The sequence below is a fragment of the Chlorocebus sabaeus genome, chromosome 10 (assembly GCF_047675955.1).
Source record: "Chlorocebus sabaeus isolate Y175 chromosome 10, mChlSab1.0.hap1, whole genome shotgun sequence".
In the NCBI taxonomy this organism is placed as follows: Eukaryota; Metazoa; Chordata; class Mammalia; order Primates; family Cercopithecidae; genus Chlorocebus; species Chlorocebus sabaeus.
Window position 1 is genome coordinate 49,521,228 of NC_132913.1, and position 26,899 is coordinate 49,548,126.

General features: G+C 39.7%; 2 protein-coding genes across 4 annotated transcripts in view; one reads left to right on the forward strand and one right to left on the reverse strand.

The window, feature by feature from the left end:
• The window catches only part of IFIH1 (interferon induced with helicase C domain 1), a 52,057-nt gene extending 44,005 nt beyond the window's left edge, over positions 1–8,052 (reverse strand). The window contains exons 1-2 of the mRNA XM_038002008.2: positions 7,235–8,052; positions 217–385 (exon numbers count right to left, since the gene is read on the reverse strand). Of these exons, the coding sequence (XP_037857936.2) occupies positions 217–385; positions 7,235–7,687 (622 nt within the window). The 5' untranslated portion in view covers positions 7,688–8,052. The remainder of the gene's footprint in view (positions 1–216; positions 386–7,234) is intronic.
• Positions 8,053–8,216: 164 nt separating this feature from the next.
• Positions 8,217–26,899, forward strand: part of GCA (grancalcin) — a 45,084-nt gene continuing 26,401 nt past the window's right edge. The window contains exons 1-2 of one of the 3 annotated variants that reach the window (XM_007965155.3): positions 8,217–8,609; positions 8,685–8,779. The gene's annotated coding sequence lies outside the window, so the exon portion shown is untranslated. Of the gene's footprint in view, positions 8,610–8,665; positions 8,780–26,899 lie in introns of all 3 variants that reach the window. The other 2 variants (XM_038002010.2, XM_007965156.3) reach the window with 2 other exon arrangements.

Consider the following 26,899-nt stretch of genomic DNA (forward strand, 5'->3'; position numbering starts at 1 on the left):
AAAATGGTCTTTGATCAGTTGATTTTTTCCCAGGCATCAATTTCCTCATTTGTAAAGGTGATAAAATAGATCACCTTTACAATGATGATATATCACATATGTTCCACTCTTAAAATTTTGATTCTAAAAATGTTGGTGTTTAGCATTGTGTCTGTCTGCTTTATTGAACTCTCAATCACTAGGCGGAATTGGAAAAATCTTCCTAAGTAAAATTACCTGCATTGCTTTCTGAGCAATCAGTGCCTGTTAACTCTTGGACAAGTTCATCATTTCCTGTTTGACGAAGAACGTCCAGAAATGCAGAGAACCAGTTTTCTTTCTGCACAATCCTTTTTAGTAGTTCTCTTACACCTGATTCATTTCCGTTGTTTTCTGCAGCAGCAATCTGTTGTAAGAGAAAATTAGAATTAAGTAAGATCAAACATCTTCTGAATAACCTTAAACAGGAAATACCATTTAGAAAAACTGAGCAATTAAGCATAAGTATAAATAAAGGCTTACATTGAAACATTGAAGAAAATAGCAATGTTACCTGTAGCAATTCTGAAGTTGGCAGGGAAAAAAAAAGTCTCTGGACCAAAAAAAAAAAAAAAAAAAAAAAAAAAAAACCAAAATCTGGACCAAGTGTCCTTTTAAATATGAACCATTTTTTTTAACGCTATTGAATTATTCAAACCTGACACCTAGAAAATAAATTTTACCTCAGCCATTCCCAAATAAAGGGTAGAAGAGAAAGTATCTTTAGTTTGTAGCCATGTTATATCTGTTTTCACCAATTTCTTTCTGTATATCTAGGACTGGCTATATTTTTTCAATCTATGGAGTGTGTAAATAGGAAATCAAACATTTCTTATCTAATTCTTCTTTCTTCATGATTATCATTATGAAATAAGTAATTGCTACTGCAGATTTATGTTCTTTCCTATTCAATATTTGCACAGTTGATTATTACTATAATCAATTTTTCTCAAATTTGTGTTTATTTAATGTTATGGGAAATTTGTTTTTATATCTTTTTTTGGAAATACGGAGCAGAATTATTTTTATATCCATTCATTAGAGTCTTTAGACTTCATTTATTTTCTCTTTTAGGTTAATCTAGTAAATTCTTTTTAAATGTGGATCATTTGTGTAATCATTGTTACAGCGCATCTCCTTAGGTCATAATACAGCAATAAGGATTTGGAGGAAAGATGAACTCAAGCCATGTTTAGACATGAAAGAAGTTAGGCAGGACATCGTTAGCTTTCTGTGGCATTTAGCAATTTACTTCATCTCCCTAGACCTCGATTACAATATGTGGAAAACAAGGCAGCTGAAAAGAAATTTCGGAGTTTCTATATCTTAGCTGCACATTAGAACATATCGTAGAGCTTTAAAAAATACTGATTCCTAGGAAACACCCCTAAAAGATACTGATTTATTTTATCTATGTTAGGAACTCAGATATTAAAGAAAAATTAAAGCATCTTATGTGATTCTATCAACCTCCCAGATAAGAAATATTGCCTTTGATATTATCAAAGGTCCTTCTCAACATTTGCCAATCTTCCACATGTATAATTTGGATTGTTTAGTTCTTTCCTACAAATTTATGTATTTTCTAGTTCTATAAATATATTCCATAACCTTTTATGTCAGAAATTTGTTAATGTTTTTGGAACAATGTCTGGCACTAATTCAGTGTTAGAATTATTATGGATGACTGGGAAGAGTCATTGTTACAAACACCTCACCTGCACAAGCACATGCTGCATGGTCTCTACCCAAGGGATATTTCCGTCTTAACATGTAGTAGTTAAGAATACTGTTCTAGGGGACTTGTATTAATCCAGCAGCCCAGAAGTAGGTACCAATATTAACTCATTTACAGATCAGAAATCCAAGGCACAGAGATGTTTAGTTATCTCTCTGAGGTCACAAAGCCAGTAAGTGGCAGAATTAGAATTCGATCCCAGGCAATTGAATTTAGAGGTTGAATCCTGCCTTCTTGAACTATAATTATAGCTTATAATTTTCTCCAATTTTAGTTCATTTTCTGGCAAGAAGTGGTTAAAAATAACTATTTGAACTCAGTAAATTTCAAGTGAATTCAGTCCATGTCATCCACAACATTTTCTAAGCAGATTTTCGCTCATTTTTTACCATTTTTTTTCTAACTCTCTTAGTCTCCTAGCGGAAATTCTTTGGCTTCCCTGGTGTTGTAACATCTTTATTATCATCTGCTAATTTAACAAGTAATTGCTATAGATGTAAATAAGACTAGTTTCAGTGCCTTCTTTTAACTCAGCCATTCTCATATTTTATTACCCCATCCTTTAATCAGCTTTAAATATATTTGAAAGAAGCAATCAGGAAGGATTTCCTTAAAAAGAACCAGTGAGGCACTGTAACAAATACTGTTATTAAAAAATCCCTAAGCATATTCCATCCACAAAAGTTTCTTCAACTACTAATGTATTAAGTCAGCTTTTACTGTGGAATCATATTTGTCAAGCTTTCTTTGCCTTTATTGAGTCCAAGCATGTAAGGATCATGATGTCATTATTTCCTAAACATATTCTTACAATTTGAATGTGGAACTACATATATCTGTGCAATTTTAGCAGCCTCATCAAGATGCTGAATTTTTAAGAAATCTTCTCAGTTTTGGTGCTGGAAAGTACATCAACTCCCTTTGACGCAATTATGTAATTTTAAAAATTTAATCTGTTCTCCTAAAACATTGTAAAGATATTAGATCCCAATATGTAAACACAATTACAGAAATTCGTGGAAGGCAAATATTTAGATTTGAGACTGCAACAAGTCATAAAACGATTGTCACCCATGCCCCTACTCCACTTGAAGTTTTCTCTATGAAGTTAAAAATGGATGGATGTTTTCATGACTATGTAGTCTATTAACACATTGTTAACTAAATTATGAAATATAAAACAAAATTAATTTGGGAATAATACAATTCAATGTTTTCATATTCTAAATTATTTGATATGTTTTTTCTTTCCAACAGAAATCAGTGAAGAAACCAGTGACATTTCCATAAAGCACTGGCTTGCCAACACAATTGTACAGTTTAATGCAAATGTTTTCTTCCCTTTATAATAATCTTAGATAGCTATTTAAATATGATGGTGATTTTTTTAACCCAGCAGAGTTCAACTCTCAGATAAAAGTAAATCAAGAAGCAAAACCTGTATGCTAAAAATAAAGAATTTTAAAGAACCAGTTTCCCACAAAAAGTTAATATCTTAACCCAATTAATATTTATTGTCACATTGACATAGCTAATTTCTTATTCATACTTTTTTTTTTCAAATGAAATTCTTATCCTTCCTAATTTGCCAGACAATGCAATATTCTTGGGGAGATTGACTTGGGTACTCAACTTGATGTTGGGAGAACTGGACTGTTTTTAACTGGACTAGTCATGGCATCTCTGGTTCTCCTGTGTAAAAGAAAGGGGTGTGGAGTCTCCAGGACTACAAATGCTTTGTGTTCTGAACTGGCCAGGGATGAAACATGCACCTCTCTTTAGCTGTTCAGCTTGATTATTAAGACACTATGGAAATGTTTATATGATCACTTCAGTTCCCAGAGTTCATGACTGCCTAAGTTGATGGGTGTGCCAAGTTGTAACCTTGCCAAGTTGTAACTTAACATCCTAAAAAAGGAGCAAGGCAGTACAAGGATCGCTTTATTATAATGATTGATAAAATGGCATATATATTACTGCTGAATTTCTAGTATTTAGAATAGTCCCTTGTATACAGTAGACATTCTTCTTTCTTTCCTTCCCTCCCTTCCTTCCTCCCTCCTTCCCTCCCTCCCTCCCTCCCTCCCTCCCTCCCTTCCTTCCTTCCTTCCTTCCTTCCTTCCTTCCTTCCTTCCTTCCTTCCTTCTTTCCTTCCTTCCTTCCATTCTTTCTTTCCTTCTTTCCTTCTTTCTTTCTTTCTGACAGAGTCTTGCTCTGTCGTCCAGCTGGAGTGCAGTGGTGCGATCTTGGCTCACTGCAAGCTCTTCCTCCCGGGTTCACACCATTCTCCTGCCTCAGCCTCCCGAGTAGCTGGGACTACAGGTGCCCACCACCAAGCCCGGCTAATTTTTTTGTATTTTTAGTAGAGACTGAGTTTTACTGTGTTAGCCCGGATGGTCTGGATCTCCTGACCTCGTGGTCTGCCCTCCTCGACCTCCCAAAGTGCTGGGATTACAGGTGTGAGCCACCGTGCCCGGCCTACAGTAGACATTCTTTCATCAACACTGATGAACACTATAACACAACTTCAAGAAAGGACAAAACAGTCTCTGTGTTTTTCTCCTGTCTTTTCACCACTAGCATGGCATCTGGCACAAAGATGCCACTCAATAAATTCAAACTGAATGAATGAATGAATGAATAAGTTTTTGGGTACTTGCTGGACACAAACCTATGTCTAAAGTCATTTTCAGAAGGCTTGCTGGAATCAGGGGCAGGGGCTAGGAAATGGGGTGGGAATCCTAAATTGAAATAATAGATCAAGTAGAAAATGTCTATGGTAAAACAAAAAAAGAACAAAAATACCAGACCATTTTATGGAAGTTTTGATTACTTACTTTAAACCATCAAAAAAGCAAATTTGGAAATCTTATTTTCGTCATTCATCCATTCTCTAATGCCTAGCAACACAATTCAATACATCGTGTGTTTTCAACACTTATTCCAGACACTTTCAGAAATAAATTCAATCAGTCTATCAATCAAGTAATCAATGCTTATTAAACACTAACCCTATACCTAATCCTGGTTAGGTTCTGGGATGAAAGAGGTAATTTCTTTTTTAAATCAGTATAATCTAGGGACTTTAAGAAGTATATCTCAATTGCAACATGGGGAATTTACCTAAATCTCTCAAACTTAAATTTACAAGGAAATGTAATCAGATGAATAGTAATAAAAGTCAACACCATTATCATATCAAATAGCTCTGATTTATAAGCTTTTTCATAAACACTATTTCTGATTTGATGTTGAATAAAATACTGTGAGAAATTGTATGATGTCCATTTTCACGGGTAAATGTAGCATCAGGGAACTTAAATAATTTGGCCCGAAGTAACACATATAGTAAGAAGCCAAGATAGACCTCAGATCCATGTGTTCCCCTTCTACAGTCTTATCACACTTTGCTGCTGTAAGATAAACTTCATCAATGACCACCACCTCAATATAGATTATTCTTCCAAACATAATGCTTGCTTCTCATTATCCATCATAGCTTATTTTTGGAACTGATAATACATGTAAAATGATGCACACAACAATTATTCCAGACTCTCACAGAGATACTGTTGCTTCCTAGAGAGCCTCAAATGTATAGCTGCTTAGTCTTTCGAGGCCTCCTTTGAAATGTGAATCAGAGGGAGAATTTGGGTTGCTTTGGCCTTAACTGCTACTAGTACAAGAAAGTCCCTTTACTCTATATCTTCTTTGTGTCAAATCCCTTGCATTACTGCTAGCTGCCTCCAAGCTTGCCAGAATCAAGAACTTGGATAAAATCTAGCTGGCAGAAATTCAATCCAGGCAAGACAAAAGTGATGCTGATAGGCAGAAGTATTTAGAGTAAATAGGGAGAAGTGCTGTTTCGCTGGCAATCGGGACATCATACCCACCAAACATAAACAGCTTTGTGGTGTTACTGGACTCTGTTGCTTCTGGACTTCTAACAGCTACTGTGGCTGGAAATGCCATCTTCCATCTCCAGCTGGCTTGAAGGCTGCATACTTTCTTCCAAATTAAGATTCTGCCACAGTGATGTACACATTTGTCATATCCAGCTGGACTACTATAATGCGTTCTAGCTTGTTCTCAATACACAAAACGACATAAACATTACAGACAACAGTGCAAAGTAATTTACTTGTTGGGAAAACTGGCCATCAAAATTAGATGCATGTTTGGGTCTTTGGACAGGCCCTGTGTCTGTCAAGTCTACAAAAGATCACTAACTTTATTCACTAAAGACCAAATTACATCATAGGCTATAGCCAATCAATCAAATGCCCAGAAGTTAGTAATGAATATACAAACAATGGATGAACCAAAAAGAGAGGAAAAAAATGTGAAAATCATACCGTGGTGTAGACAAAGCCTTTGACTTTTAGTCATGGCTTTATTTGTCTACATGTCTTCCAAAACAAGACTTTTGACTTACGAGCCTGAGTAAGTCAGATGCACACAGGTCAGCATTTATACACACCACAGTACATCTTCACTTATCAAAAAACAATTCATATCACATTTAATGTAAAGTCATCAGTAAAATTCGCCCTGTCAAAATGCCACCTTAAGAAAAATCCAGTTTCTTCACTAATATGAAAAACTGAAATTAGCAACACATTCTTTCAATGAATTGTTTTTAAATTTTGATTCTCAGAAAATGTAGAAACTTTGATTAAAGAAAGAGAAAAGGGTGTGTGTGTGTGTGTGTGTGTGTGTGTGTGATTGCAATTTACCCATTTGGGCTAAGAATAAATGGCACAATATGTAATGTAGGGCAAAGATTGGAAAACTTTTTCTCTAAAATGCCAGATAATACATATTTTCGGCTTTAAGGGCACATAGTCTCCATCCAATTGCCTTTGGAGTAGAAAGGCAGCCACAAACAATATGTAAACAAACGAGCATGACTGTGCTCCAGTAAAACTTTATGAACACTGAAAATTAAAAATTGAAAAACCTAGAGACCTTCCTTAGCCTGTGGGCCTGAAAAAAACAGTAGCAGGCTAGATTAACCCATGGGCCATAGTTTGCTGACCCCTGCTCCATGGAACTACATTAAATAAGAAAAACATTCAACACTTTGGGCAAATTATTTAACCTGCCTCAGATTTCTCATCTGTAAAATGGAGTTAATAACATTAGGAGCCTCAGTGGGTTACTCTGAACATGAACTGTAGTAATACATTTTGAAAATGATACCAAGTGCACATAGTAAGTGTTCAATACATGTTACCTGTTAATATACATTACGATTCTAAAGTTAACTCCTTTTTAGTTCAGTGAAAAGATTAGAAAAGTAGTTCTTTTGCGTTTAAATTTTCAAAATTGTCTTAAAGTGCCTAGATGTTGTCTTCTCAAAGGAAGAAACTAGATTTGCCCAAAGATGTCAAGCACATTTGGAAAGGGTCAAACGCACAAGGAAACATGCTTTGCAAAATCTGCCTAAAGGCTAGCTCCATCTGAACAGACACCTACCCGGTTTCTGTCTTCAATTGTCAACAGTTCCTCCTCCGTGCACTTATCCAAGACGTCTCTAACTAGAAGCTTGTCCACCAGAGTGGGCTGAAGGAGGTTCAGCAGTTGGAGACATTCATCATGAGCGTTCTCAAACGATGGAGAGGGCAAGTCAGTAAGCTCAGGGTTCATGTAGCGGGCGGCCAGAGGGCTGCCCGCTCTTCGGAGGGCCTCCACGAATTCCCGAGTCCAACCAAGGTGCCAGACTCCCTTCTCCAAGGTGCTCAGGAGCAGTTCAACCGCCTGCATGTTCCCGGAGGTGGCGACCGTCCTCTGAATCTGCTCCTTCACCTCTGCAGGCAGAAAGGTCAGGTAGTCCAACACAGGCTCCACCTGGATGTACATTTTCACCCTGGCCCTGAAGCACGAGATGAGATAGCGGAAATTCTCGTCTGTGGAATACCCATTCGACATCTTTCTTTCTCAGAGAAGGGAGAGGGTTCTCCCAAGCAGATGGTGCTGTTCTTTGCGGGACAGGTGAGATGTGCGTGCCGCTGTCCGCTGCCCACTTGGAGGAGAAGGGTCTACCTCTCTGTGCCTGACAACGACCAGGTTGCCCGCAGAGCCCTCCGGCCGGCGCGCGGGGCTGCGGTCGCACCTGGGCAGGTGGGCAGGTGGGCAGGTGGGCAGGTGGGCAGCGGGGAGGCGCGCGGGGCCGCCGGCGCGGCACTTCGGACTCTGCGGTGTGCACCCCGGGTCCCGGACCGGGGCGATCCGGCTGGACAGACGGGTAGGAGTTTCGAGTCTAGCTTTCTGTCAGGCAGTTTTTAAAGAGTTTCCCAGACTTTGGTTTCTGTTTCGATTCTCTTTTCAGGACTTTGCAAACGTAATCGGCCTAGAGGGGAGGGAGTTTCCTCAGGGAGGCGCCACCTTTTGGTCAGGGCGGGTGAAGACGGGAGGCCTTTGGTCAAGGACACCGCGGGAAACAGAAAAGGAAAGCGAATTCTCTCTGGCACCAAGACCAACACTCTAGCAAAGCTCTTCCTGCGGGTATTTTGTTTTCCCAGTGGGGTTCTGCCTTAACAATCAGGTCCTTTGTAGGTCAAAACGTGCAGTGCATAAAAGCCTGTGATTTGGGACTTTCCAATGGGGAAGTGAACAGAAACTGCCACAGACCCGGCCGTGAACAGGGAGTTACCCTCGGCTGGTGAATGCAGCAAGGCAGGCCTGGCTGAGGTTGGTGAGACTGCGAGGGACAGGTGAGAGATGAAGCTCAGAAGACATCTTTGCAGAGATGTGGAGAAGCCAGGAGGAAGTCACCTCTGTGCGCTCCCTAAAATAAACCTGACCTTCCGTGGGTTCCCAAACACTAACTTGTTTCCCTGGGAATTTGCAGGTGGGTACGAAAAAGTGAGTAACAATAAACAGTTAACTTTACTGCCTCATATTTAGATTGCTGGTATTTATGCAGCTTTGACCAGAACCTGGTAACAGATGTGGATGGCCTTGAACCACCAACTCAGCTTATACGGAAGTCAAGACTGAAGGCTTCCTAGATTCCAGCTTGTAAGTTCCCTATATTCTTTAATATACAACTTTCCTTTAATAAAACAAAACAAAAAAATCCCCCAACAACTTATTTTTGATATAGCTGCCATTCTTTTCTTGGATTCAATACAGCAAGTTTTGGCTGGAGCAGCTAGGAACTTAATTAGCAACTAATGTACCAACTTGTAGTAAACATCAACATTTGTCTATGTCATGAGAGAAAAAAAACATATTCACACTGAAAAATGGCAGCTTCATTTTGGTACAGAAGCCACATGAATGTGAGTCCTTAAGGTTACTACTCATTTAGGAGGCATTCTGTAGTCACGTGTGACTGTGGGTGGTAAGCACATGCACATCATAACTAGAACCTCATGGTCCAGAATTATATAAAGGATGGAGAGATCATTTAGGTTATCAAAGAGACATATTTAGGAAAAATAATCTGTTAGCACAGTACATTCAATAAAGTCTGTGTAGACCAGGAAAACCTGATAGTGCTTTGAACTGGATAATAGAAGTACAGAGTCTTGGTGAGAGTTTACTAAGGGCATACAAAATATCCAAATGAGCACTTTATGGCAAGGTGTCCTATTTTATTCTCTAATTATCTTATGTAGCAAGACTTTTTCTACCCCTGAAGGATTGTAAGCTGCTTGAAGAAGGGATATATTTACACAGTAACTAGTACACTACTCACAGGTAGTGGGACCTTGATGATATCTCTCTTGGGAGTTGTATTTGAGTTGACCCCAGTGGCTGGCATAATGTCAAATACACTGAAAGTTGAAGTAAGTGAAACCTTGGACTTGCAGGTAGGCCTGATTTATACTGTTCTTTTCTGTTTCTTCACAGAACCCTACTCCTTTTTCACTTAATTTTGGGAGTTGACCTTGTGCCCAGATAGAAGATAATCCAATTAGATATTTCTACAAAAGTACTCAAATTATTAATTTTAAGTATTGGGTCTATGAAAATATCTTTTAGGGCTATTGCAAAAACATACTCCTATCCTCCAGCTGCCAGTGGGTTTTATTCAACATGCTAAAGCACAAACTAACCAACCAAAAAACATCCTTTTTCCTGGCACTAATCCTTCCGTTTCTTGGTTTCAAACATGGGGGAATGAGAAGGGGTTGCTGACTGAATACGGGGAACCAGTTAATGTTATTTTCTTCATACCACTTAATTGTTGCTCTGGAAGAGAAAGGATCAAATGTTTGGTATTTGACCTTTTCACAAACACCAAACATTTAAACCAAAGATATTTAAATATTTGGCATTCAAATTATATCATTCATTATATCATCCAGTCATTTAAAATATGTTTATTAAGTATCTATTACATGACCAGCACTGATCTAGGTGCAGTTAATAAAATTAACAAAGTTCCTACTTTTATGGAGTTCACATTCTAATGGGAGTGGGAAGATAGATGATAAGTAATGGCTAAAAAATACACAATGTGCTATGTGAGGATAAATGCCATGAAGACCATAGGAAATCTAGATAATAATGTATATTACAATTTCACAGGTTGATTTCCCTAATAGTCATCCTCATCTAACCCTATGAGCATCACATAGTACCCAACAATAGCAATTCATATTTTCTCACAAGTAGGAGTCACTCTGCTGGGTGAGGTCTGAGTGATGAGGATTAGGCGTGGGTGGGAGGGACTTCTTTTTTAGGAATCTCCCATGGTCTTGATAGGACCCTTTTTGGAGAAAGGAGGTTAAGGAAACAAAAGCCAAGACACAGTCTCTCACAATGTATCCTTTTTTATCTATATTTTTTGCATCATGATTTAGTTTATTTTCTGTTTTTCACTTGAGTAATTAATTGTTTTCCTCTGTCAAGTTTCTTCTAAGAGGTTTCATTTTAATCCTCTTCACCAGTTCCCAAATGTAAGTTTCTTTTTCCTTTCTCTTTTGAGGTAGGAGATCCTGCTGAACTATGTATTTTCCCATTGTTACGCAACTTTTCATTTGAGTTTTTAAAAAGTAGTAACAATAATAGCTGCCACTACAATTTAATGACCATGCGTAACAGTAATGTCTTTTTCAAAGAAAATGACAATAATTTAAGTTTAGTGAGAAACCCTGGAATTGTTGTTCTGTTCCTTTACTTCTTTGCTCATTTGTATCAATAATGAGCCTGCTTTGTGTAATTTGAAGTGTTAGATTCTCTTAACCTGGCAGTGTGGGGTATGGTTAAGCACAGAGACTCTGAGTTCAGGCTGTCTGGGTTCATATCTCAATACTATTTCTTAATTGCTGTGCTTCAAAAAATCACCTCAAATACATCAGTTGTAAAATGGAAAGATTCCGGTACCATGTCATAACAATTGGTGCTAGTGTGTTACAGTTGCACCAGTCTGGCATGTTTATGTGCCCAATATGTGACTCCAACACACTATGCTTATATAAAAAACAAAGAAGAGATGGTGCGGTGCTAGTCTTCAAAGAATGCACAATATATAAAGGAAAGAATTTAGTTACATATATAATATATATACATGTACATATTAACACTATATAATAGCTAGTCATTTGACTGAGACTTTAAGCAAGACTTTCAGCCATTTAACTGAAACTGATAGGCTGATTTAGCAGGAAAGTTTATTAAAAGGATACTGCTATAGCTTTTTATTTCAAAAATAGTAGTAATCCTAAAATAGAAAAAATTTCTGGCTAAGTTCACTTAATCTTGATAATAATTTCCTAATCACTTTCCCTAATTCAATTAAAATTCTGGTTTTAAGTTTTTACATATAAAAAGTTTTCTACATAGTAGTTTTGGCAAAAAATGGAAATCACATATCAATAGATAAGTTTTGGAACATTCATTTTTCAAGTACTCCTTCCAGAGCTTAAAGTCTTTTCAAAAACAGTTAACTGCAAATGTTTTTGTTAAAACAGTACTTTTACCTCAAAGGCTAGATTGTAATTGTTTTATTTTAAAATAAATGCTTAAGAGCAAACTACAGTCAAATGTAACTAGACTACCATTGTCTTTATCTTGCAATCATGATTGATTTAGCTAGTAGTGAGGTTTGGGTTAGATGTCCCAGTCTGTGTCCATTTTGAGTTGGGAGCGGCTATTCTAATTACTTAATATCTATCCCATAGAAATTGTTAAATATTTTTATATCACCTCTGCTCATATTGAAATGAGTAAAGTTCCCTTGTCTCCCTGTCAGGTTGTGTGATGGGGGAGTGGCTCGCTTCTTCAGTGCTGCACTGCTCAAACCTCTAGGGGAGCATGCAGATGGGCAGGCTGTGGGGCTCCGACCCATGGCAGTGTCTAGGGGTGGATGTTTATAGCTTCCGAAGCCTCAGTGGGCATGTGTTACAGGGTGATCTTTTAGTTTTGCCGTCTATAGGTGGCTTGTCTTAACAAGCTCAATTAGACCCTCTACCTTGTCACAAGGACAGAGGGTTTTCTGTATCCCAGGTTCTTGCCTTGGTGTACTGGAAGAATCGGATCACACCTGGGCTTGGAGAATGAGTGCAAGCTTTTATTGAGTGGAGGTAGCTCAGGGGAAGTCAGAAGGGGATGAGTGGGAAGGTTTTCCCCTGGAGTCAGACCACTCAGCGGCCTGGGCTCCCCTCAACTGCCCCAGCCAAACGCTGCAACGTTCTACTTTTGCCAGATAGTGGCCTGCCAGCGTGCTGGTGCCTTTTGGTGTGTTCCTCTCGATGTCCAGCCGCCTATGTGTTCTACTGATGTGCTCCTCTCAAGTCCAACTGCCTCTGTATCTGTCTGCTGGGGTCTTGGAGGTTTTTATAGGCACAGGTTTGGGGCATGACAGGCTACGGTGGTCTTGGGAAATGCAACATTTGGCAGGCAATGCTTGTCCTCACCTAGGTCCATGAGGGTAAAACCCTAGCTCTTGATCACACCCTCCTTTACCCAGCACTTCCGTTTCCCCTTTCTGTATCGTTTAAAGGGACCATGCTCTTCCCTTTCCGGCACTTCCGTATCATTTATCCCCTCTGAAGAGGTACAACTAACTGCCTTTAGAATATGGACAATGACCGGTTTTAGCTGCTTCCTACTGACAGGGGGCATTGTTTTGGTAAAAATGGCAGTCAGACTCCTCCCAGAGGTCTATCTAAGGGTTCCTAGCAAAGGAGAGCCATCGTCCGAGGCTCCGGTTGCCTGATTGTTTGGAATTTGATGGCTTTTAGGCATGGGAGAGAAAAAAAAATAAGTTCTATAAGATTAAGTATGCATGGGTTAAACATGTGTATTACATAGGGAAAGAATTTAGTGCCAAAGACTACAGAGATAAGAAATGAAATATACTAACAACAACAACAACAACAACATTGTACCCTGAGCTGTTTCAGCCTGGTGAAAGAAATTAAACCTTGTATGGGAGCAGTTAAATTTTAGAAGGGTGATAACTGTTGTTGCCGTATCCTTAGCAGTTAACAGGTGCACCCTGGGAATTCTGGGGTTTGTGAGCTTGCCTGGTGGCCACTAAAGCTTCTGTTTTTTTTCCTGTATTTCCTCTCTCTTTCCTGGACCTCCCTGTCTCTATTTTAAAAGACCAAGGTGGCCATTTTCAGGAGGTCCTCTAATGTACTATCTACTCCCAGGGCCCGTTTCTTCAAGTTCCTCCTGGTGTGAGGAGCTGCCTGAGTAATAAATTTATCCTTTAGGATTAGTTGCCCCCTGACTGAATCAGGAGATAGAGAGGTGTGCTTTACAAAGGCCTCTCCAGGAAGGCAGTGGGATTTTCATCAAATTCCTGTCCTACATAAGCACTCTATTATGCACACTTGAAAGTGTCTCCTCTTCCAGTTGCCCATCTCATCATTGGGATCCCATTTAGGGTCATCCATTGGTACTGCTTCTCTTCTAGTTGGATAATGTTTGCCCCCTTCCCTGACACTATATGTGATACAAAGCTTATCCCCGAATCTCTCTGCGCTTGCTGAACAGCGTGTTTCTCAGTGTCTGTCAGGGTCTGATTCAAAAGTAACATAACATGTCTCCAGGAGAGTTCAAATATTTAGGTGAAATTCTGGAAAGCCTCTATATATCTCCCAGGGTCATCTGAAAACTTGCCAAGGTCCCCCTTCATTTGCTTTAAGTCCTGTAGAGAGAAGGCGACCTGGACCTTACTGGGCCCAAATTCACTGGGCATCAATTGGAGAGGCAAGAGTAAGACTGGGGTTTGTTTAGGGTGAGCATTTCTAGGAGGGGGCAAGTGAGAGGCTGAAGCTGGATAGGGAGGTCGGGGTGGACCCAGAAGAGCAGAGCTTGAGGGAATTGGCTCCTCTGCTGTGGGTGCCTCTGGGACTCATATCTTTAATTCGCTGGGCTTGCCCCTTGCAGCCTTCCTGAGACAGGAAACAGAAGGGCTGAAGCAATCCTACATTGTCGGCAAAGGTCTGGATTACCTTGCAAGGTATAGAAAGTTTGCACATATGGGGCCTCAGACCATCTGTCCTCAAGTGTACAGAAAAGTTCAAATTGCCAGATGATATTTAAATGAATGGTCCCTTCCTAAGGCCAAGCCAGTCCTTCCTGTAAATCATAATTTGCATAAACCTTTGTGCAGAGGGCTATGAGGTGTTTTTCCTCCAGATTCTGAGGGTCAAAGAGGAGTATAGGTTGGGGGTGGTGAAGAGAACTGGTTGCCCATTCTGAAAGACAGGGAATAGAGGCATCCCTCATTTCCCTTCTATTTTTTTCTTTTCTTCCTTTTTTTTTCTTTTTTTTTTTTTTTGAGATAGAGTTTTGCTCTGTCACCCAGGCTGGATTGCAATGGCACGATCTTGGCTCACTGCAGCCTCCGCCTCCTGTGTTCCAGCAATTCTCCTGCTTCTGCCTCCCAAGTAGCTGGGTCTACAGGCAAGCCCCACCATGCCCAACTAATTTTTTGTATTTTTAGTAGACACGGGGTTTCACCAAGTTGGCCAGGCTGGCCTCAAACTCCTGACCTCAGGTGATCTGCCTGCCTCAGCCTCCCAAAATGCTGGGATTACAGGCGTGAGTCACCACACCCAGGCTTCCCTTCCTTCTTTCAGTGAAAAACTCAGGGTGTGTTGAAGAGAGAAAGTGAGCATCCTCCCTCCACTCTCCACCCCTTATCCCTGAGCTCCAGAGACCTTGGCAGGTGCCAGCCATAAGTACCAATGAGGTATGTACCCATGAGGCAGGAAAAACATGGAGAATGGGAATTAACTGCCCTCACCTATGCCTCCCTTTCTCCCTGCTATTGGCAAACTTTTGAGTTCCCTGGGCCTGTTTATTCCATGATCCATGGCCTTCTTCCGTGGGGTGGGTTTTAGTTGGCGGGAATTGGTTCTGCCCATTTACACTGTGCCTGTCACCTGGCTTTGGATTCCTCAGGCCCAGTTTTTCTTTCTTGGGCCTCAGTCCGAAGCTTAAATGGAGTTTGGGACCAAAAAGGTATTTTAGAGGCTGTTTGTATCTGTTTAGAGTATCTCCTATGTGCCCTGCTGAATTTGCAGTTATCAGCCAGCAGGGGTCGCTCCTCTGTTAACTTCCCTATCAGAAATATTGTGGGGGGCATGGGGAGCCCTCTCACTTGGAAAAGGAAAAAAAGAGGAAAATGGTAAAAGGGGCAAAAAAGGGGGATCCTGGGAGAAGAACCCCTTGCTTAGTGCAAGTGGGCCCTTTTAATCCTTATAACTTTCCCATCCTTCCCCCAGTTCAGACCAGGTTGAATTCCCTGGCAAGGGGAGGTTCTGTTGGCATGGCAGGCAAGAAGCATCCTGTAGGGTCCTGGCTATCACCTGTTTTCTCCTGCCCCCCTCCACTCCCCCCCACCCCCCTGGGGCTGTTGGACTCAGTCTTTGCCTGCTGCAGGCATGCCTAGGCACCTGCGCTGAGAGGGGAAAGGGTAAGGAGAGGTGCCCTGAGCCATGCATGTCTGTGGCTGTCAAGGTGGAGGCATACCTGGCACCTCTAGGAACAGTTGGTCTGATTTGCACCTTTGGTGGCTGGGCCAAATACTCATTTTACTTAGTAACATTGACACAGCCTGTAGCAAAACACTTAACATTGTAAAGAAAGAGATGAGAGCCATTTCAAACTGTGTGAGAGAGAAAAAGTGACAAAAAGACAACAGAGGCTTGCTGGGTGTGGTGGCTCCACCTGTAATCCCAGCACTTTGGGAGGCTGAGGTGGGTGGATCACCTGAGGTCCGGAGTTTGAGATCAGCCTGACCAACATGGCGAAACCCTGTCTCTACCAAAAAAAAAAAAAAAAAAAAAAAAAAAAAATAGCCGAGAATGGGGGTGTGTGCCTGTAAACCCAGCTACTTGGAAGACTGAGGTAGGAGAAGTGCTCGAACCTGGGAGGGGAAGCAGTGAGCCAAGAGGAGCACTCCAGCCTGGGTGACAGAGTAAGATCCTGTCTCAAAAAAGAAAAGAAAGAAAAGAAAAGAGAAGAGAAGAGAAGAGAAGAGAAGAGAAAAGAAAAGAAAAGAGAGCCTCTTACTCATAGGAAAGAGAGAGACATGGCAGGGTTTCGGAAGAAAGGCAAACCCGACAGTTTCGCATTCACTCACACTCACCTTCTGAGATCCTGGATGCGTCCCCAGTTGAGATGGGAAAAGTTGCCCCGCTGCTTAAACCTCTAGGGGAGCGTTCAGACGGGCAGGCTATGGGGCTCCGACCTCATGGCAGTATCTAGGGGTGAATATTTACAGCTCCTGAAGCCCCAGTGGGAGTGTATTACAGGGTACTCTTTCAGTTTTGCTCTTTTAGTTTTGCCATCTATAGATGGCTTATGTTACCCAGCTCAGTTAAATCCTCTACCTTGGTGCAAGGACAGAGGGCTTTCTGTATGCTGGGTTCTTGCCTTGGTGTACTGGAAAAATCGGAATCACACCTGGGCTTGGAGAATGAGTGCAAGGTTTTATTGAGTGGAGGTAGCTTGGGGGAATCAGAAGGCGATTGAATAGGAAGGCTTACCCCTGGAGTTGGGACTCTCAGTGGCCTAGGCTCTCCACTGACTATCCCAGCCAAACTCTGCATCATTCTGCTTCTGCTAGTCAGTGGCCTGACAGCATTCTGGTGCCTGTCAGCGCGTTCCTCTCCACATCCAGCTGCCTGTGTATTCTTCTGCTGATGTGCTCCTCTCAATGTCCAGCTCCTTCTGTGTCTGCCTGCTAGTGTCTCAGGGTCTTTTTTATAGGCACAGGATGGGGGTGCGGCAGGCCCGGGTGGTCTTGGGAAATGCAACATTTGGGCAAGAAATGCCTGTCCTAACCTAGGTTCATGGGGATGGAGCCCTAGCTAAGGATCATGCCCTCCTCTACTTAGCACTTCCCTTCCCCACTTCCATATCATTTAAAGGGACCACATTCTTCCCTTCCCGGTACTTCTGTATCCATATTATAGTTGACAAAGTCTTAAAGTAACATTAGGAAGGCTGTAGAATTAATTAGTGAAATATTGAGATAAATTGAATCAAATTTTTGAACTGCTAAATCATGAAAGGTTAAACTATGATTTTAAAATATAAGCATTATCAACTACAAATTTTTTTATTATCAATGCACTGAATTATATAAATTACATTTTAAAATCTTTTTATTTTTATTTTTATTTTTATTTTTTTTTGAGACGGAGTCTCGCTCTGTCGCGCAGGCTGGAGTGCAGTGGCCGGATCTCAGCTCATTGCAAGCTCCGCCTCCCGGGTTCATGCCATTCTCCTGCCTCAGCCTCCCGAGTAGCTGGGACTACAGGCGCCCGCCACCTCACCCAGCTAGTTTTTTGTATTTTTTGGTAGAGACGGGGTTTTACCGTGTTAGCCAGGATGGTCTCGATCTCCTGACCTCATGATCCGCCCATCTCGGCCTCCCAAAGTGCTGGGATTACACATTTAAAAATCTTAATTAGTTCATCTCATTCCTTACTTTTTAGTTTTTGTTGTATTTTATGATAAATTATTATAGTTGTACATGCAAAGATTTTCTAAATGAATACACATATATTTACTGGGGTCCACGTTCAAATGTTTTTAAAGACAGTGATCAAAAATTTGTATTTTTATTTTATCATAATAATAATTATCATTATTTTTAACTTTTAAGTTCAGGGGTACATGTGCAGGTTTATTACATAGGTAAACTTGTGTCATGGTGGTTTGTTGTTGTAGGGAGACCCTTTGAAACTATTGCTACATAATAAAAGATGAAATGCTCCTGATTATTGTAAATACAAAATTGCACGCAGGATTGTGTAAAGACAATACCAGGTGGGACTGCCAGAATGAGCCAATAGTCAGGGAGGTTTCACATCACCGAGATTCCTATCCCAGAAAAGCAGATGTTCATAGCTCTGGGAATGGAATGCGACCCTTGTGGAGAGCCTATAAACGGATGCATGAGGGGCACCTGTTCATATGGATAAGATAGGGTTATAAATGCCCTCATCTTGCCATGGCTCTTCTAGGCTTCTTTAGGGTTAAGACATACTCCTTTCTGAGAATTTCTGATCTAATCGGTTGTCTAGCTTCACATCCTGTTTCTATTGATTGATTGTAACAAGCTTTTGCTGCAACTGTTACTGCTGATTAATATCTTGCTAATCATAAGTTATAGAAAGACTGTGTTTCTGTTTAAACACTCTGTGAGAAATTACTGATGCACATACTATATTGTAAATTATTCTCTCTGTATACTGTACTTCTGCATGCAGATGTTATGTTAAAGAATTACTTCATCCCCATGTGACCATCTCACCTCATAATCAAACAACCCTAAATCCCTCACTAACCTACCCCTGCTCTCACTAAACTTAATAATAAATGCTGGTATATCCAGTGCATTGGTGGCATTGCAGGACCAGAAGGCGGTGACCCCCCTGAACCCAGCTTTCACTATCTTGTGTGTGTCTATTATTTCTCGACCTGCTGATCCTCCTGGGAACAAAGAAAGAGCCCCGTTGCATTGAGGGCTGCTGACCAGATCCCACAATAGTTGTACAGATTATTTCATCACCCACATATTAAGCCTAGTAACCCTTAGTTATTTTTCATGATATTTTCCCTCCTTGCACCCTTCACTCTCCAACAGGCCACAGCGTGTGTTGTTCCCCAACGTGTTCTCATCATTTAGCTCCCACTTATAAGTGAGAACATGTGGTATTTGGTTTTTTGTTCCTGTGTTAGTTTGCTAAGAATAATGGCCTCTAGCTCCATCCATGTCCCTGCAAAGGACATGATCTAATTCTTTTTTACAGCTGCATGGTTTTCAATGGTATATATGTACCATATTTTCTTTATCCAGTCTATCGCTGATGGGCATTTAGGTTGATTCCATGTCTTTGCTATTGTGAACAGTGCTGCAACGAATGCATGCACACAGGTGTCTTTACAATAGAACAATTTCTATTCCTCTGGGTATATACCCAGTAATGGGATTGCTGGGTTGAATGGTATTTCTGTCTTTAGGTCTTTGAAGAATCACCACACTGTTTTCCACAATGGCTGAACTAATTTATACTCCCCCTAACAGTGTGTAAGCATTCCTTTTTCTCCTTAACCTTGCCAGCATGTGTTATTTTTTGACTTTTTAATAATAGCCAATAATTTTGATTTTTAACAGTAAGGCAATGCTACAGTAGGTCAAACCATTTTGTATGAATATTAAAATAAAAGAATGGCTCAAAGAATGCTACAAACTTGCTTTCCAGTTGTTTTATGTACCTAAATACACACATTGGCCTTGAAGAATATCTCCAATAGGAAGTGCTGACGCGGCCCATTCAGTCCCTTTTTGTGGTGGCAAAGTGAGCCAAATGACCACTTATGAAGTTGTTATCAGCCTATGTTCAGATTAGACTTACATGGAAACCTGTATAAAGTTATCCATTGCCTCACAGTCTCCATGGTTAGAACTTTAGAGTCAGTTATTTTTCTTTTCAAACCCATTTGTAATTTAATTCTTCCGTCAGAGGTAAGAACTAGGGATTAGGGCTTCTGTTAGCCTGGGGTCAACTGAGGATACCATTGATTCTCATTTTTGATGGTAGTTATATTCTATAAAGTCACTATAAGCACTGAATTTGTGAATACTGAGCCATTGCTTCTAGAGAAAACACACGGTTAGGTTCCTGTGAGCCCCAGTCACATTTTTGTCTACTGATCAATACATAACCTTGTTTTGTGTGTATTTCTGTTTATAGACATTTTATTTAGTATATATTGTTGATTCATTAACATTGAATTCACAACCAGTTGCACTATGACTCATACGTGAACAAAGCTTACCTAACATACTTATTTTCGTTTGTGTTCAGAAGTATTAGACCACACTTCAGCATTGTGCTTGGAGGCCATTTTAAACAGTGAAATCACTAACAAAGAGCACAAAAATGTGAAAAATTGGCACTAAATATACTACGGAAAGGATACTTACTTAGAGTACAAGAGCTGAAACAAGAAGGCAGAGCACTGCCTTGTTTGACCTCAGTTAGGAATCTGAGAGTCAGGTGATTCAAATGTTTCATTGTTCTGCACATGTTTGCAAATGACTGTGAAAGGTCCACAACTATTGATTATTTGGGGGTCACAAATAAGTATTAGCAAGTAGCTGAATTCACACATATGAAACCCATGAATAGTATCAACTCTTTTGTGGTTTGATTATGTCCCCTTCAAAATTTATGTTGAAATATCGTACCCAATGCAACAGTGTTAAGAGGTGGGGCCTTCAGGAGGAGATTAGACCATGAGGGCTGTGGCCTAGTGGGCAGGATTAGCACCCTTTTAAAAGTGAGTGAGTTCAGCACATTTTGTCCTTCTGATCCACCATGTCAAGAAATAGCATTCATGGCATCATCTTGGAAGCAGAAGCTGGGGACCTCACCAGATGCTGAATCTATCTGTGCCCTTGATCTTGGACTTCCCATCCTTCAGAACTGTGAGGAAATAAATTTCTGTTCTTTATAATTACCCAGTCTCAGGTATTTTGTTGTAGCAGAACTAACAGACTGAGACAAACTGTATATATATAGCTTGCTGGCCTAAGCAGGAGAATTTGGAAACTGGATTATGTTTTTTAGATATCTTCCTGAATCATTCATAATTCATTTTGGCTAAAGCTGTGATATAAGTGAACACATATTTTCAGCAATTTATGAAAGGACATGTAGTCTGGAACATTCGTCTGCTAAATTCATTGGCCTAGGCATTGTCACATATTTGCTTAGAACAAATAAAACCTATTATGCATTATATAAAATATGCAACTTCGGCTGAGTATGGTGGCTCACGCCCGTAATCCCAGCACTTTGGGAGGCTGAGGAAGGTGGATCACGAGGTCAGGAGATCGAGACCATCCTGGCTGACACTGTGAAACCCCGACTCTACTAAAAATACAAAAAGTTAGCTGAGTGTGGTTGCGGGCGCCTGTAGTCCCAGCTACTTGCTAGGCTGAGGCAGAGGCAGAGGCAGGAGAATGGCATGAACCCTGAGCTTGCAATGAGCCGAGATCGTACCACTGCACTCCAGCCTGGGCGACAGCAAGACTCTGTCTCAAAAAAAAAAAAAAAAAACAAAAAACCAAAAACCAAAAACCAAAAAAAAACTGTATATATAATATACAACATTACTTATATATATTATATATCTATAACCTCATGGCAGTAGGCCCCTGGGCACTTTAGAGCATAAATCCTTAGCTAATATTTGGAAGAATCAAATTACATATGAATTCAACAGAAAAGTCCACAATGTCTTTAAACTGGAGACAAAGTAACAAGTGCAGGAAATCTGAATCAGAATTACTTCGAAGGATTTTTGCTTAACTCATGACTACTAACAAGGCCCATAGCAGTCCTTCAACTTGTGGTTCAGGAAAGAGATTGAGGGACTGAAGGAGGAAGTCCTAGATCATTGAAAAACTCTCTTGCTTATAGTTACTGGAGTTTCTTATACTTTTACCAAAAATGAGGAGGGAAGTTATAGAGACTATAAGGAAATTCAACTTCCACACAAAAATAATGCACAATCACTTTTATTGCAAGTTTATCATGGCCTAGGTGATTAATATTTAAACCGAGAAGATTTAATGTGACTTAGTTATACATCCCTAAAATGGCAATGGAAAGAGTCTCAATGGGTGGATCACTGGGCCCCATCTGTACTCCAAAAAGAGTACACTTTTTAAAAAAAGTTCATATTTTGGGATTATGCATTTTTGGAAAGGCGTTTGAAAGTCTCTGCTGGGGGATCAAAACATGACGTACAAAGAATTCTCACAAAAATAGAAATATGGTATCAGTGCTTTCTTAGACTGCCTCACATTTATATACACCCAACAAGTAGCAAGATTAATTCAGAGCCGGCAGCTGCCTTTATCAACAGTTTTTCATTGAATCAAATGCTAAAAAAGTTGAGCAAACTCTGGAACCTGTATACCATTTTGTTGAAGGTGGGAAAGGGACTTCAATTATATTATGCTACTACTGTTATAAATGAAAGAATGGATGAGTAAAGCCAGTAAGTGAATGAAGAGATGAGACACCTATTTATTAAGATCACAAATTATACCATATTTTATAATGTAAATGTATACTGCATATTAAAATATATTTTCTGATTATTCCTAAAATAATTAACTTTTTTTCCCTCTGAATTCCCAATAAATAAGCTGTGTGTTTCATTTATCTATCTGAGTATTTGTGTTGAGGTTATATAGATTTAACAGCTTTGGGGAGCTTGCATAGTCCCTTCTCATCCTTAAAACTCATTCAAAATTTTAGAACTTATTTGGCATAGATTATTTCATTTCATTCATCCTTTCTCCCTGAAAGGCAGTAAGAGTCTCGAGGGACATACTCATAGTATGTGAGAGATTTTTAAATTATAAAGTGATCCAAATTATTTTGTTACTACAAATAATCTATTTAAAAATACTTCGAGATGAAGGATTTATGATTTTTAATAGACAAAAATAAATAAGGCAGCATGCATGGAATATGAGTGATCCCTGATAAACATCTCAGAAATGCTTCATTCATTTCAGGAACAGACTGCTTATGTGCTCACAAATGTGCTGCATGCTGTTAATTACCAATTAAACATAATGTTAACATTTAATAATTGTGGAACACCCACAGGGAACCCTAGAGAAAACCTGAAACTTATCTTGAAAAAGGAATTCTGGAGGCTGACCAAAGTTCTCAGATGAGGCCAATTACTGCCTAAGGCTCATCTTACTCCCTGGAACCTTGATGACACGGTGTCTCCTTTGAAGAGGTGGCAGGCACAAAGCAGCCCAGGCCAAATCCTAGACATCGTCTTATCCATGCTTTTCTCAGAAAGGTGTAAGTGGGAAAGCCTTCCCTTGCTTCCTTCCTGAGGCTTCTCCACACTGCGACTCACAGATGATGTTTCCTCTGCCGCCACCTAGTGGGGCTTTAACTATGAGATCTCAACTGCATTGGAACAAATTAAGCTGATTCAGTTAAACAAAACTGTAACTATGTACAATTATAGATTTTTTTGCCAGTTAACAGAAAAGGGAGATAACCTATATTTCCTACTATGAAGGTAAAATCATGGCTATAATTTAAACTTAAAATACATGTTATAAAGGCAGAGAAGATACTTCATTACCTCTACTGCTAGTGTTCTCTCCAATCTTCAGAAAAAAATCATTTAAAAATTAAGCTGCTCAAGGCCCAAGATACTTCTGCCACAGATTCAGGGGATAAGGGTTTAAATATCTATAGATGAGGGAGAAGGTAACATGTATTGAGGATGTTTACAGGGATTGTTTTCATGACTATGCCTATGTTACACCTCCCTGCACCTTTCTTTTGTGATTCGATGGCAACCTGAGCTTACATCTAACCACAGCACTCATCTCACTTTGTTACAATTGCATTTTGACTTATCTGCCATTCCTAGTAAGCTATAAGCTTCACAAGGACAGGCGACATGTCATGTCTTCATTATTTTTGAATCCTTAATGGTAGTTTAGAGCTTGGCACACAGGAGGTACTCAGTGCATATTTAGTGAATAAATGAATATCAAATGCCTACCATGTGCTAGGAGATGTGAGGAAAACAAAGATCTATACCTATGCTTGTCCTGCGCTTTCTATATGTTACTACATTTAATCTTCACAACTCCATGAGTTTATGAGTGGGTCTGTTGTATTCTCTTGCTCAGTATTCATTCCTTCTGTTTTTGGTAAAACTGCCCCTAGATTTTCTTCTGGAGAAACCACCATTTCCTCATCCTCAAACTATCTTTCGGTAGGATTGACCCCTTTCCCAGCTATTGAGCTGGAGCCTGATTAGTTTAACCTATTCAACATATCCCACTCCCTAGCTATAGTGATTAACTGTGAACATGGAACCCAATTAAAACCAGAGAAATCCTAGCACTTTGGGAGGCCAAGGTGGTGGATCACCTGAGGTCAGGAGTTCAAGACCACCTGGCCAACATGGTGAAACCTCGTCTCTACTAAAAATGCAAAAAAAAAAAAAAAAAAAAAAAATTAGCCAGACATGGTGTCAGGCACCTGTAATCTCAGCTACTGGGGAGGCTGAGGCAGCAGAATCGCTTGAACTCGGGAGGTGAAGGTTGCAGTGAGTCAAGATCACACCACTGCGCTCCAGCTTGGATGACAGAGTGAGACTCTGTCTCAAAAAAAAAAGGACCAGAGAAACAAAAGTGGAGATTCCTTGCAGCTATTTTTAACAGTGGGTTATGGTTGTGCCTAGGGGGCCTCCCTCTATGTTCTAAGAATGGAGGCAGAACGGACAGCTAGAGAAATATGGGTCCTTGGATAAACTGTCTATATGCCAGATGAAACTTAAAGATGCCCAAGAGTTTGAGTTACATGAGCCAATACATTCTCTTGTTTAAATATATTGAGTTGGATTTTCTGTCATAATATTAAGAGGACTTATTGATCTTCTAATAGGGAGTATCCCCATTTTGCAAAGGAGGAACTCAGATTTAAAGAAGTTGCATTATATATTCCAATGTCATACTGTGAGCAAATGAACTTGGAGTCAATTGTCAACCCCTTCGTTATTTATTGCACAGTTTCTTCTAGAGTTAGTATGGATGATAATGACTAGAACCAATTAACCTAGTCTCTTAAAAACAGAATGTGTGTGTGAATTAATGAAATCAGTATTAACAAAGTTAAAAAAGTAAAATGTTTAAATAAAGAGAAATTGTCCCAACTCTGAGATTGGTATTACTTTATTATTTTCATAATGTGCTCAGCTGATAGGTAGTTTCCTACATGGATGTTTCCTAAATATTAATGAGGGAAAATATCAAAATTCAAGATCTGAATATCAGCTGATGTTTTTCATTATTGTAACACTATGGTAGACTCATAGCCTGAAGATACATGTTTTGCTTAGTTAACAGTTGAAAGTTGAGTTCAATAATAATTTAATTTTTCAAATTTATACAAGAAAAGCTATATTTTAGGCAATGCTTTCCAACAGAAATTAGTTTTTTTGCTTCTAAACATGTATTTATTGATGTGTAGATTTATTTAAAATAATGTACTGAAAGATATTTCACATAGGATATCAAATACATAATTATTTGATATTTGTTATCTATATACTCAAATAGTTAAATGGTTTCTATGTCCCCAGACTTTTTTTTTTGTATCTTCTTTACATTTTATTTTTTTTTTTGATATCAATAACTACAATTTTCTTAGACACTTTATGAGCAAACTCTAGTCTAAAGATTCTGTTGCTAGGTAACATCCTCCTCTTCCTCCCCCCCTTTCTTTTCTGCTGGTTACCATAGTGCCTCTCTTAATGTGTGGCTCAAGCCCTGACTGTAATGCTGGAAGTTGAATAAAAACCTGAGTATCTCTCTCTCTTTCTTTCTGTCTTCTGTATAACCTAGTTGCTCAGTGAAATATTTGGATTTAATTAAGTACCAGTTAATCATTCAGTGTAATTACTCTATAAATATCTACTTTATGCAATTTATCTGGATTTTTGGTTTACCTTACAGAACAATTTCATGGGTTGAAACTCTTACTGAAGAGTTGTTTAATTTGGGCAGGGTTGGGAATTTAAGTTCTGGAATTTCATTTTGATTTAATTAAATACAGATTAATCATTCAGTATAATTACTCTATAAATATCTACTTTCTGCAATTTATCTGGATTTTTGGTTTACCTTACAGAACAATTTCATGGGTTGAAACACTGAGACTTAATTTGAGCAGAGTTCGGAATTTAAGTTCTGAAATTTCTTTTTCTTCAGTGTGCTTGACATTTTCCACCTGTCCATAAAGATCTACTTTTCACCCTTCTCTGCATTGCTCTGTGCCGGGGGAGGCTAACCTTTGTGGATTGCGTCAATGAGCTCCCTTTTCCTCTAGCCTCTGATCAGATTCAGCCAATGGAAGCACTAGCAGGAAAGCAGAGGTGGGGAGAAGAGTGAGGTTTTGGTGTTTATTCCTTAGGCTAATCTTAATGCAGGTCATGGTGCATCCGTGTACTAAAAGTCATGTGTCAGGGGACCCTCTTCATACAGTAATTCTATCCAGGTTTTGATAACTGCTTTCTTGCCTTGCACCTTCTGCCTAAGGGTGGTAATGGATCCTCAACGCTGTTTGCACTGGGACGCTATATCAGGCCTGATTGGTTTATCCTACCTATGTCAACACTTTTGTAAATAGTGACTTTATTACAATCCCTCAATTACTGTGTCTGAATGTGCCATCTGCTTTTTTCTGGTGGAAGTGGCAGCAGCAGTAACTGAGCTTTATGGCTAAAAGACAGGCAACAAGGAAAGTGTTGAAGGTAAGCTGAGCTGAGCAGAATCTTGGGTGGTGCATTAATTGGGCTCATTATACCCATCCATAACTGACTATGGGTCCTCATCTACATGAGCACCTACCACAGTTCTTACCCCTTTTTGTACCAGGAGAGTACTAAGTTTTTTTCTCTTTCTTTTACTTCAATTTCTAATTCTGGATAACTCAAGCAATGAAGTGTTTTATAGCTTGATTCTTAGGTTTTAAGTAACATTAAAGGCTCTAAGAATGGGACTTCATTCTCTCACATTCATTCAAAACTACACGCACTGGTGATTGTGTAGTGAAAGGTGACAGCACAACAGCGAACATTATGACCAGGGTC